Raw genomic sequence first — 12,605 nt, forward strand, 5'->3', positions numbered from 1 at the left:
ATACCCATTGTTACTCATTGTTGGCTGAATCACACAGAATGCGCGGACCACTAGCGCACTACGAATATAGTACGTGTGGAAGCAAAATGGCACATGACGGATCTGTACTGCATACATTTTGCTCTACGCACCGCACACGGAGTATGTCTGAATCAGGCGTATGTCTGCATCCCGGAGAGCTCCAAATAGAGGCAGGAGCTCCAAAATGAGGTGGATGCTTCAAAACAGGGCGTTTCTTTCTCCAATTGGTAGATACACAACACGCATGGCGCATTTAGCAGTATGAGTAAGGGGCGATTCACAATTCGCATCTAAAAACGCGCAGTGTGAACCCAGTGTATGGCAGTAAGCAGTCGATCAAGTTATTTGATAGTAGGCTACAAGTTATAGTTTCTGATGGTTTAGATAAAATCATGTAGGCGCAGTATTGCGTTTAGGCTGAAAAGTTGACATTTAATGCAAAGGATTTGTTTTACACTATTAATTATTCAGCAACATAATTTATGCAGTCAAATTTCAAAAGTAAATAAAATAAATATAGCGGAAAATTTAAAGGTGGACATCCATTTTTATTGTAAGTGCCAATAAATACATTTCTCGTGACTAAATGATGTTTTATCTGCCTCTATGTACAGGTTGTTGTTAATATGTGATAGTTTAAAAACAGCATACGGGTCATATGACCATACAACATGGAAGATACAGTATGTCCGAAATGTATTCATACCACTCCCATTCATACAATATAGAATGTTCTGTTTTAACGGCCGATAGGTAGGTACTTATTAAAATTCAGTACGTACCATCTCAGTATGCGATGTTTTTATCGACTTTTGGAACCCTGACCAACCCTACCCACTTTAGCTGCTGCTCTGGCAACCCTCTACAGGGCCAATACAGCTGTCCACCTCAGTTCAGTCAACATATTGCTGCCATTTATGAAGGCTGTCAGATATTAACTGTGTCCAGTCTGCTGTGTTCACTGGTGGAGAATTAAAGCCTGTCTGCTTCCTTTCCTTTCCAAGACCACCATCATTTAGCAATCACAGTGTCATGTAGCCCCAATAAAAGCCCTCATAATAATTTGAATTTTTTACTTTTGGTCTGTAAAAGAGGAAAGATTTTAGTTTTTGAAATGTTTACTCTGCATAGGTGTCTAGATGAAAACAGCAGGAGTACATCTAAATATTTTATACTGTTATATGATGTTGCATTTTCTCCCACGTGTTGATAAATTCTTAGTTTAACGCATCTCATTGTAGACTCCATGTGTGCCATATGGAATGTCCACTGGAACTTCTGCTCGTCCGAGCTCTGTGAAGGTCTTAGCATCAAGGACAAGGAGGAAACTGCTATTTTTCTAGGCAAAGTTAAAAAACACAAAAATAACTGAATTATGATGACATGGTAAAGCAGTATAGAAATCATATGTATTATAACTTTGAACAAGACTGCATCTCTCTTTCATCCCTCGTTTCCCTTTTTCTTTCCTGAGCAGTTGTCAAAATGCAACCAAATACAAAGCCTGAATTTCAACATGTTGAAACTCACCTCTCTTGGTGTAATGATCACAGACATAACCACACCATCATCCTCATCCTTAGCATCAGGTGCTGGAACAAACACTGGTTCTGATGGGAAAAAGCCAGGATGGCGCCACGCCTGCAAACAACAAAACAGATCTAATGAGGTACTATTGAACAAAACTATGAAAATATGTTAAATAAATGGGGAAGCTGCGAAGTGGAATGTATATAATAGTTTATTGCTATAATCGTACACACCTTTAGCTTCTTTCCTTCTAGATCCATTTTAAGTAGAGAGTCTCCAAAAACATGTCCAAAGCCACAGGCGTAGAAGTACCGATACGGACGAGCGTTGTATTGGCTGTAGTTTATCTGTGGGAATTCGAGACCGCCATACTCCAACAGGTCATCATTGTAGAGGTCCTCATGAGTGAGGAACACCTGTTGTTATAAAAGAGAGAGAATGTTAACTGCTTAATCATGAATAATATGTTTTATTATATTCCATTCTATTTCTCTCTATCGTGCATACCCCAGTTTCAGTCTTAACAGCAGTTGCAGTAGTGTTCTGTAAATTGATGAGGTTCTGGTCATTAGGGTCATTTTCCTTTACTTCCAGAGGCAGCACGTAGCGGCGTGGTAAGTTGGTACACATAGAATTGAAAAACTGGAGAAGCCAGAAGATGTAGATACATACTCTTAATGAAGGTGGTGATGTAATGGTGATACTGACACTATATTAGAAGTGTAGCATCTGATCAATATTTTTACCAAATTACCTTATCAAGTTTCTCCCCAGATGCTTGACTAATGTTCTCCATTGTGAAGTCACCAATCACGCTGCCATCATCTCCACAGCACATGTCCAAAATCAAGAAGCCATTATCTTCATATGCATTAATCTGGTGCATTGTGAACATGGCGCTGGTGTAGTATTTTGTCTTGAGGAGCTGCAGAGATAAAGCATGGGTTGAAGCAAAAATATGCTAGATGCAAGAAGATCTCACAATTAAAATAAGGATCTTTGTGCTGCTGTGAATCTCACGTGCCTGGCCGGTGTGTCTGTTTGCCACATGGAAGATGGTCTCTAGTTCTGGGTTCCAGGACATGATTTTATGAAAACTCTTTCCAGCAACTCTATACAGCATGAATTTGAGCAGTTCCAGTTTGATTGGCTGTTCAATGAAGACTATATAATTTTCAGACATGGCTGCAAGAAAAAGGAGAACAAGCGACAAAATGAGCAAACACAAAGAAAAAATACATATTTTAATAAACCTACCAAAACTGTGGTAGTAAGATGGTTTCCTGGGGTCAGATGCAGGAATAGAGCAGAGGATTTCAGAACCAGACAGATCAGCTTCATCATTCCGTTCCTCACCTGGGGGAACTCTGATGATATGGTAGTAACAGCCTTTGAGAAACAAAGAGATATCTTAGATCAGAGGTCAAACATTCAAGACAAATAACAGTGGAAAATGTCAATTAGAAAAAGCAGTTCAATATTAAAAGTGAGTTATTAGCGAGACATCCCACCTCTTCGACCATATGAGTTTCCTATGTTATAAGTTGCTCCTTCACGGTCATAGTGTGGATGAGCTGTCGCTGCATTAATTGCAATGAATTTTGACCAATCAACCTATCAAACCACAAATCACATTAGGATCAATTATAGGACAGTCAGTATTATTTTGTTATATTTATATTTCTATAAAACATTCTATGTACCTTTTCTTTGGTTTCCAAGGTTGCAGGGTCAATTCTGCGCATGAAGCTGGTCTCTGTGCTTACATAAAAATCCCCTTTGTACTTTACAAAGTTCACTCCTGCATTATCAGTTGCCTCTGTTGACCAAAGATTAAAATTAACTTACCGCAGGTTTTAAATAATTGTGGTTTTGACAGGGAAGTATGCTGATCTAATCATCACAGATATGTCTGATGTGGTCAGAACATTCTGGTCGAAAACCAAATTTGACACACATTCAAATATCACCTCTCTTTGATTCTTACTTGGAATCTGAAAACGTGAGAAAAACCGAGCAAGGACGTTCTTGCATGGGTCAGGCGTCGCCACAGTGCCAAACTCAGACACCACAATTCGATTCTTCTCCAAGTTCTGTACGTAAGAGTCACTGTGCAAGAATTGACTGCTGTAGGTCACCTGACCATCTTTGATGTGAAAACGATGCATCAAGGCCATGCCGTCAAACCAATGGTTGAATCTAAAGGAAAAAGAATAAACAAAAAGAAAACCAAGTAAAGTACAGAGGACTTTCATTGTTGAGGCTGTCTGTGAATAGTTATTTTATCTTCATACTTGCTTTCACCAAACTCGAATTTTCCAGGCCCATTTCTGAGGAAGCTGCCATTGATCCAGAGTGGAATTTCTCCTTTGATGACTGTATTGATGGGGTCTGGGGTCTCCTCCACAGAGCTCACAATAGGGCCAATAGACTCCAGCCCACTGGCTGATGGCCGTTTTTTGTTAGCTGAGAGGAAAACAAACCTTTGTTAGTTCAAAGTAAAACGGCCAACTGAACAAACAACATGACACATTATAACATCAGAGGAGCACTTAAAACAATATTTTACAACAATCCGTAAACTTAATCCATATATTATGTGAATAGAGATTCTTGAATATATAATATAAACAGATAATGATAATACATGTATGGGCCCAGATGCAAGCACCTTAAAGAACACGTTTGTAGTTGTCACTATTAGAATGTTCTTAATTTAGAACATATCTGTATGCAAACGATCAACCCTCTTATCATATAGGCTATGCAGAGAATCATTGCAAGTGGGCAACCCACAATAAAATGCATTGAACGCAGCGACGCGTGAAATCCATTTTGCGTAGCAACATCTCGTATGTAGGCGAGTCTGCATCTCGAACTTTCAATTATAACTTTTGACACGTTGAAATAGTTCATTTGCAAAGTTTCCCACGAAAGATTTAACGTTTTGTTTTACGAAAGCAAAATGCACAGAATTGCCACGTAACGTAGTATCAAGCACGTCTGTTGCTCAGATTAAAGCGGGTATATAAAAAGAGCCCAAACAAGTTCTTGACGACGCTGTGTGTATATTAGGATAAATTAACTAATCTTTCGTATGTAAGTTAGTTAGACGTGATCTTGGAAAACGGAACTATGCGGTTTTAAGTATTACACTTTTCCTAGCAAAACAGTACAAAACGGGACAAAGGGGTGACAAATCGATTGAGACCATATCAATTGAGCACAGAACGTCTTACCTGACACTGGATGCTGTAACGGTTTAGGCATGACTGTAGTGTCCCAGAAATTCAGATTTATAATTTAATTCTTGATATTTTAATCTTTATCATGTGTGACGGGTAGACTACTGTTGGAAAGACATTCGCATAAACACATGACGTGGTGGGATGGGCTAACAATAGCAAACTGAACCTTGACCTTAGACATACAATGTCAACACCGAGTTAAATCAAACTTTTTTATTTTGAAAATATTGAATCTTGAGTTTGCAAACGTGATGCTGTGGGGTATGCAACAACACGAGAATCAGAAAGAAGTATCTTCTCGTTGACTGACTTCACTATATCCCATTATCTAAGATTTAAGCCTCTCCAGATAGAATCAAAAGTTCCAGAAGGTCATTTAGGGTGAATAGTTGTAAAGCACTATGCTTTTTAACCAACAGTTTGTATGAGGCAGAATCTTAAACTTGATGACATCAGTGTGTGAAATATCTGGACATTGTAAATGTTAAGCACATTTTAAAAATCAGTATATTTTTTTCAATTGTTTTGTCTTTTTGTCATCGTTCAGGCTACGATGTTTTTTTTAAATATTACAGTCTTTTTAATTAAATTAGAACACATTAGTTGATAACAATTAATGTTTGCTTTGTGATCTCAAAAGCAAAGCAAAATAAACATTTGATTTGATCCTTTGAATACACCAGCTGTTTTGTGATGTGTGTTTCAGATGTAAATAATACAATGGATAAATATAATTCCTCACTTTTACGTCGCATGAATTATACACAGCATATAAGTCTGAATTTTGTTTAGGAGTTTTAATGTTATATGGTTATAAGTAATAAGGTTATCGGTCAATTCTGCTTCAGCATCAGTTCTCTGAGAACTTGCCATCTGCTAACCCAATTTAAAAACAGTAATACCTACATTATTTCCAAATGAATCAGCAACTTGTAACCCAAAATGCAACTTCTTGTGCAGAGTGACCAAATTACAACACTGAAGCTATAGAAAACATGTAACAAAGATTTAAGACATTTTATTTATAGCAAACACTGTGCCTGTGCTCCTTGTAGCACTACAAATAACTTTAAAAAACAATTAAATATTTAATATTTAATTACAAACAATTACACACATTAAGTGAAGAAATGTTACATTTGTATGTAATATCTTAAAAAAATGTACTGTGTTCAATGTACTTTTTATGTACTTCTACTACTACTGTGTATTAAAAAAGCTTGTGTGTGAAGGCCATGTGAACATATTCAAGGAAAGCATCTGTTTAGGAGCTGATATTTTTTAAGGCAGAATAGGACAGGTTGTTCATGTAACACTTCTCAGTGGCTACATTTTGTGTGACCAATGTGACATCACAAATATAGAGGGTTTAAATGTGGGCAATGCCAACTTCAGCAGCTGATGACCGGAGTCAACATGTTCACCTTAATCCTAGCATCAGTGCTCATCGCTAGTGGTAAGAAACCTGCGAGTCTGACCAAAGTGCTCATTTAGAAGACTTATTGGTATTATTTCATTATAAACTGTAAAAAGTTTCTTGACGGGTAAACTTTCCATGTAGTAACATGGAAATTAATTAATTCTAGTCAGAAATATTATATAGATTACTGAATCAACCAAAAGAAACTACAAATGTAATGTTAAGGTTTAAGATCAGGTACAATAAGCTATACCATAAGGTATCGTGACATTATTACTATTTTAAGTGTGTGTACAAAATATTACAAATAGTCTAATTCTACATTTCTATTGAAGCCTTTGGGTGTGGCCAACCACCCATTCAGCCTATCAGCTCCCGTGTGGTCAACGGAGAGGAAGCCAGACCCCACAGCTGGCCCTGGCAGGTGGGTTTATCAGTTTTTCTTCTCATTGCGTTTCTTCTTCTCTTGCCACATCCTTTAAAAAATAAGTCCTATTTGCCTACTTTTATTTGCCACACTTTTCTATTGCATCTGTGCCCTTTCTTATTTTTGACTCATTTCAACTTGACTGGCACTTTCACTCCCTGTAATTCCATCACATGCTGATTTTATAACGTTCCTAAAAACTATAAAGGCGTTAATACATTTTATGCATTCATCACGCTCTCCCCATCTCTCTTGTGAATAGATCTCTCTGCAGTATCTGAATGCTGGTTCCTGGTATCACACATGTGGAGGATCTATCATTGACACCAACTGGGTGATGACCGCTGCTCACTGTATCAGGTATGAGAGTTTGATCCAGTGTTTATCCACGTATTGAGAGTAGGGCCATAGCGTTAGTAGATATAGGTGAAAATTATGTTGACCAGGTAGATGGGCCTACAATAATATTGTTGATATTGACCCAAGCAACAGGAGGCCCCAGAATTGCTATGGCCATTATTCATGTGAATTTCACAGGTTGCGAACATGCATGAGGGATTAAGTAGTTTTCAGCTGGATTTTACCATCATGCATTGTGTGTCCTTTAGTTCTTCAAGGACCTACAGGGTTTTTGTTGGTAAGCATAACCTGGCAGAAAACGAGCCTGGCTCATTGGCCATCAGCCCAGAGAAGATCATTGTGCATGAGAAATGGAACCCCATATTTGTGGCCCTTGGGTAAGCACTGCTTCGGATGTAACTTATTTACTCTTTCAAACTAAACTTTATATTTAATACATAAATAAACTTCAAAACTTGTGATTGTATGAATTCAGAAATGACATTGCCCTCATTAAGCTGTCCGAGCCTGTGACACTAAGTGATAGTGTTCAGTTGGGCTGCATCCCTCCTGCTGGCAGCGTCCTTCCAAACAACTACCCCTGCTATGTTTCAGGCTGGGGAAGATTGTCCAGTAAGTTATTGTGTGCATGTGATGTGATCATAGTGTGTATACTCTTACTATGCATAGTTAACTCTCTTTTTACGAGTGCGGTATATACAGTAGTAATCTGTATACAGAACATTGAGCCTTTGGTTGTGTCACAGCTGGTGGCCCTCTGCCTGATACGCTGCAACAGGCTCTGATGCCCATTGTTGACCATAAAACCTGCACCCAGCGTGACTGGTGGGGTCCATCCATCAAGGAAAGCATGGTCTGCTCTGGTGGAGACGGTGTTGTTGGTGCCTGCAATGTGAGCAATATTCTGTCTGTTTTCCTATATATAGATTTTTCAACTCGTGTGTGAGGTCATATGTAACTTATATAAGAGTAAATTGCATTTTGTTAACATTCTACAGGGAGACTCTGGTGGCCCTCTGAACTGCAAGAACTCTAGCGGCATATGGGAGGTGCACGGTATTGCCAGCTTTGTGTCCGGTCTGGGATGCAACTATGTTAAGAAACCTACAGTGTTCACCCGTGTGTCTGCTTTCAATGACTGGATCGATCAGGTAGGCTATGCTGGTTTAAAATTAGCCTGAAGCTCACAATAGTTCTCTATGTTCTGCCTTAAATTAGTTAAACAAAAAAAAACTAGACTTTAAAAAGGACATTTCCAATGTGATTAACTATATTGAAATGTTTTTCCTGTTTTTTCTTTGTTTACTAAAGACCATGGTGAACAACTAAGATGGACCAAAGGTGCTGGCCTCATTGTTAAGGACGAAAAACAAATCCACCAAATCATCAACTAAACAATAAAAGAACAGCATGGACCCTGTTTTCTTTCCTTTTTACGCACATTCATTGACCACAAACCACTGATGATTGACATAACATCAATTCAAACTCCAGTTACCCTAGTGGAAACAGTTTGTGATTGGCGAATATGTACCTTAGAAATGTCTTCTACATTTTACTTGGATTAAACCATAAATCAAAAACAGTATTTTATCTTAAAGTGTCTAGTCATGAGCATTTGGCTGAAGGAGGTGAAGCTTTCTATGAGCATTTCCCACTCAGGACGAATTAGGATGATAATCTTGACCTCTTGACAGAAAACAACATCATATGAATCGGGTGATTAGGGCATCTGTGATATTGGCATAAATTGTTTTGACAAATACATTTTAAAGATTTAGTTGTGTTTAAATTAACCAGATTCTTTTTAATTCAGTAAGCCTCCTATTAGGATAAGGGTTAGTGTTAACAGTAATTCCAGTTAGTCTCTTAGAGGAAAATTGTTTATAAATCAAAATAAATAAGGTTTTCTTAGAAAATGTTTATTTGTAAAGGCTGAAAGGTTTGTGTAGAGTTTGTACAGAATAAAAATCATGATGTCTGTGGAAAGTCCCCATAAAACATGGAAACCCAGTGTGTGCGTTTATTCTGGGAAGAGTAATAAGAGGAACATGGATTGCCAGGTTGTTTTGTGATGTGGGATGTGATTGTGAATGAATGAATACATCTTTACAATTATTCCTATTTCTATTTTGTGGTTTTCTATAAGCATAAAATGTATATTAGAGCAGGGGGGGGGTGTTTTAAGTAAAACTATGTAACATGAATACAACGTTTTAACAAAAGGCGTTGGAAACCTGTTTTGGTAACTACTAACACCGCGCCCAGCCCACAGACACTTGACTACAAGGTGGTTGAGCTCAGGCTCATAGGCTTTACACTGAAAAAGTTAACATTACGTAAGCAAAGAACGGCCGCTCTCTGATGGTATTTCTAGCTCGCTTTATCTCAACGCTGCAGGACAGAGGCGGTGACGCTCCGACTCTCGCTCGAGTATCCCAACTGATCAACAATGAGAACTTATTTATCAATTTGAATGCACATCAGAGTGCTCTGTCGTTGAGCTGTTCAGCATACGAAGTACTTCACAATATCCAAAAAAAAGAAAAAGCTTAACTTTTTACGGTCGGGAGGATGACATGGGAAACTTCGCTGTTCGGTGGGAGGCGGTATGCATTGTTTCGTTATGAATGGAGCACCATCTCATCATACAGGCAAGTTCGCACCATGCGTTCATCGCAACGTTTTCGCAGTGCGTTTACCTTCTAAAGATGTAATCCTAAAATGTTTGGCAAATGTTTTTTCTTATTCAGTTTTCTGAAGTATTCTCTTCTGTAAGCGTAAATTGGTGCCAGCGCACAACGCGAGACAAGTGTTTCATTGTTCCCATCATGCTTCATTTTGGGGGGTAGGGCTGTTTTTCCTCAGTCAAGACTTCAACTAGATAATTTCTTTACCCTGATGCTTTTGAGAGAATGTTATCTTAAAGAAATAGCAAACATTTTATTTACATGTTTTTCATTCGAATCCCCCATGTATAAAAAATAATTGGCATATTAAGATCATACTTTTATTTTCACATGATAATACTCAAGTCAGTCAAGCTTTAAAACGTCACTATTGTGTTTTAATACCTAGGAAACTTAACAGAGCTGTAAAATTTGCAGTTTATTAAGATTCTCATATAGAAATCTAGCGTCTGCCATATTTGCCAGTTTAAAAAAAGCAATATTGCCCACAATTAACCCCATGGTCACCGAAAGTCAGTAAAAAGTTTTTTAAGACTTTCTGCCTTTAAGTTTCAAAATAGAGATCAATATTTGAATCCAAACAAACCTTCTCTGCATTATGCAGCAGGAATAACATCCCTGGAATCAGATTTTCCATTGCACTGCGGTTCATCATGTGCCTTGCAGCTCTCTATTGATCAAAAAGTCACTGATTTTGATTAGCTTGGCTTAGTTTAACAGTCATCACAACAATACCCTTAACACCACTCTATGGACTGAGAGTAAATGGTAATGGATAGAAATGTCTCTTGAATGTGCTTGACAAATTTGCTTTCTGGTGACAAAATTTTGTGTATTTGCCATAATATTTGAGGATCTTTTTTATTTTGATGGATTTTTTATTAAGTTAATATGTTTACTTCAATATGCACTCACAATTTACTCAATCACACAGTCCCTTTGTTCACAAACCATAAACTATGACATTTGATGTACTTGCATTCAGTGTTTGTATATATAAATGTGTGTCCATGGGTTTATCTAATCCCCCGAAAGTGGGGTTCAAAGGTCTGTAACCTCACATTTCCAAACATTTACAAAATGTCCTTGTTCCCATTAAAGCACATATGGTGCTCTTTGGAACATCCTCAGATCATGCTGGGATAACATGGATCGTCAGGTTTTGGTTTTGCAGATATTTGTGTAGTCAGATCAAATGCATACTATCATGTCTGTCTAATACAATTTGTATATATATATATTGTATACAATGTGTATTTATGTTAGGAACACTAGTAACAAGATGGTGATACATGTTCATAACTACATATTACCTTTATTTTTCAGGAATCATGTTGAAGAAGTTGCCAAAAGGATATCGAACAGGACTTTGAATCTCCGTGTACGGTAGAACTTCAGTAGATCATTCTTACTCTCTCGCACCAGATCTTTGGGGTCTTTCGAGACTCATAACCATTTGCAACAACAACAAAATGAAACCTATGGGAACCTACTGAGATGAACTGTGATTCGTGGAAAAACTTCCCAGGTGTCCTTCCTAATCTGTAAATCCCTGAGGTCACATCGCTATGGAGACAGAACTAAGGGCTGGCCTGTCTACAGCTGCCATAGTGGCTATTGTGTGCAACTCCGTAGTAGCTGTGCTTATTCTCATTCTCTTTGTTATACTGTACAAGGCCTGCAAAATTCCCTCCTGTCCAGAGAGGGCCCCTGTGCTCAGTGTGCTGGCCGAGACTCAGGAACCACGGAGAATTGAACACAAATACTTACTAACTGATGCCTGAGACAAAAAAAGTTTAAATGTGAATGCAGAGCCTTGCAAAAATTCTCAGAGTGCAGGACAGCTCTTTCAAAGCGGAGATTTCCTCCTCCAATGGATAAGTAGAACAATATGTAGATTTTACCACTGGGGACACTACTAACCATACTACAGTGTTTGTATTTTTCCCCTGTTTATAAATCTGTGTGAATATCAAATGTAAATGTACTGTGTGTGAATCAATCGGTTCAAAACTTGAAATCATAACTATATTCACTTAAAACAGCAACTAATCATTCTGTAGGCCATTTCGAAAAGTGACGTGCAGGATATAAATTCCGAAATGTTAAAATATTAAAAAGTTAATAAATATTTTACTTTTACTTAGAATGTTTTTTTAGCATTTAAGAGTCAAAATAAAATTAGGCAAGCTGAATACCAATGAGTCAATGAATGATGTTTAACTGTTTAAAAATTTAGTTTATGAAGCACCAACACTTTCTCATAAAGATATGTGTGTATGTACAGTACATGGTCTTGAACATTGGTCTATGTTTGTGTGTATGTGATATTTAACAGGAGGGCCATTACGTAAAGACACCAAAGCCTCTTATCCATTTTGCTGTGCTTGCACAGGCCATCTGTTGGTCTATTTACTGTTTTGCACTTGACTCTTCGTTGGACTTGAGCAATGAAACAAAGTGCAAATTTGTCCCAGCTATGCAGCAAAAGACAATGTGTAATGCCAATCTTGGCTGAAAAGTACATCACAAATGTTACATCAAAGTTAATTATCAGAGATTTTTTTAAATCTTATTTTAAACATGGTTGTGTTGCACGAGGGCCTTGGATATGTTAACATTTTTACAATGAAAATGGTTAAAGAATAAACATGTAAACTAGCAAGGTATCTATCGCTTTATTAGTCTTATTAGCCTCAGCTATTTTTTTATAGGTTGAGTAAGATTGACAGCCACACAGACTTTTCTAACTTCTAAGACTATAGCACTATAACTCTTGGGTTTAAATAGGATTATGAGATATGGAGCAGGAGGACACAAGAGCTCAGCTATATGAAAGGTAGCTGTTAAATTGTGTCCAGTTGATTACAATTATGTTCTCTTATGTTGTCATTAGGTTAAACATTTGT

At 37.6% G+C, this 12,605-nt stretch overlaps 2 protein-coding genes across 4 annotated transcripts; one reads left to right on the plus strand and one right to left on the minus strand.

Moving 5' to 3' along the window:
* Positions 1-429: 429 nt before the first annotated feature.
* On the minus strand, positions 430-5,117 carry bco2l (beta-carotene 15, 15-dioxygenase 2, like). 3 transcript variants are annotated; one of them, XM_079450974.1, is made up of 12 exons: positions 4,791-4,942; positions 3,846-4,017; positions 3,539-3,750; positions 3,255-3,370; positions 3,063-3,165; positions 2,809-2,940; positions 2,576-2,736; positions 2,306-2,476; positions 2,059-2,193; positions 1,785-1,967; positions 1,552-1,662; positions 430-1,360 (listed from the first exon to the last, which is right to left on the minus strand). In XM_079450974.1, the coding sequence occupies exons 1-12, from the start codon at positions 4,819-4,821 to the stop codon at positions 1,244-1,246; spliced, it is 1,644 nt and encodes a 547-aa protein (XP_079307100.1). In that variant the 5' UTR covers positions 4,822-4,942; the 3' UTR covers positions 430-1,243. The 3 variants fall into 3 exon arrangements, with proteins under 3 accessions (XP_079307100.1, XP_079307098.1, XP_079307099.1); XM_079450973.1 differs by lacking the exon at positions 4,791-4,942 and adding an exon at positions 4,348-4,763 and having other exon boundaries at positions 436-1,360; XM_079450972.1 differs by having other exon boundaries at positions 2,576-2,940; positions 4,791-5,117.
* A 1,067-nt stretch (positions 5,118-6,184) lies between these two features.
* Positions 6,185-8,421, plus strand: ela3l (elastase 3 like). The gene is made up of 8 exons (XM_079450976.1): positions 6,185-6,255; positions 6,555-6,643; positions 6,909-7,006; positions 7,255-7,383; positions 7,482-7,618; positions 7,753-7,898; positions 8,005-8,157; positions 8,318-8,421. The coding sequence occupies exons 1-8, from the start codon at positions 6,201-6,203 to the stop codon at positions 8,333-8,335; spliced, it is 825 nt and encodes a 274-aa protein (XP_079307102.1). The 5' UTR covers positions 6,185-6,200; the 3' UTR covers positions 8,336-8,421.
* Positions 8,422-12,605: the final 4,184 nt, after the last annotated feature.

This window comes from Barbatula barbatula (assembly GCF_947034865.1).
Source record: "Barbatula barbatula genome assembly, chromosome: 2".
Taxonomy (NCBI): Eukaryota; Metazoa; Chordata; class Actinopteri; order Cypriniformes; family Nemacheilidae; genus Barbatula; species Barbatula barbatula.

What these genes read in the sequence shown, in the direction of transcription:
- bco2l (XM_079450972.1), bottom strand. Translation starts at nt 4,821, where the DNA reads ATGCCTAAACCGTTACAGCATCCAGTGTCAG. An exon ending in CTCACGTTTTCAGATTCCAA is followed by an intron (nt 3,371 to 3,538) that starts GTAAGAATCAAA and finishes TTTGGTCAACAG; the next exon opens with AGGCAACTGATAATGCAGGA. An exon ending in TAGAAGGAAAGAAGCTAAAG is followed by an intron (nt 1,663 to 1,784) that starts GTGTGTACGATT and finishes TGTTGTTTGCAG; the next exon opens with GCGTGGCGCCATCCTGGCTT.
- ela3l (XM_079450976.1), top strand. Translation starts at nt 6,201, where the DNA reads ATGACCGGAGTCAACATGTTCACCTTAATCCTAGCATCAGTGCTCATC. An exon ending in ACCGCTGCTCACTGTATCAG is followed by an intron (nt 7,007 to 7,254) that starts GTATGAGAGTTT and finishes TGTGTCCTTTAG; the next exon opens with TTCTTCAAGGACCTACAGGG. An exon ending in AGGCTGGGGAAGATTGTCCA is followed by an intron (nt 7,619 to 7,752) that starts GTAAGTTATTGT and finishes GTTGTGTCACAG; the next exon opens with CTGGTGGCCCTCTGCCTGAT.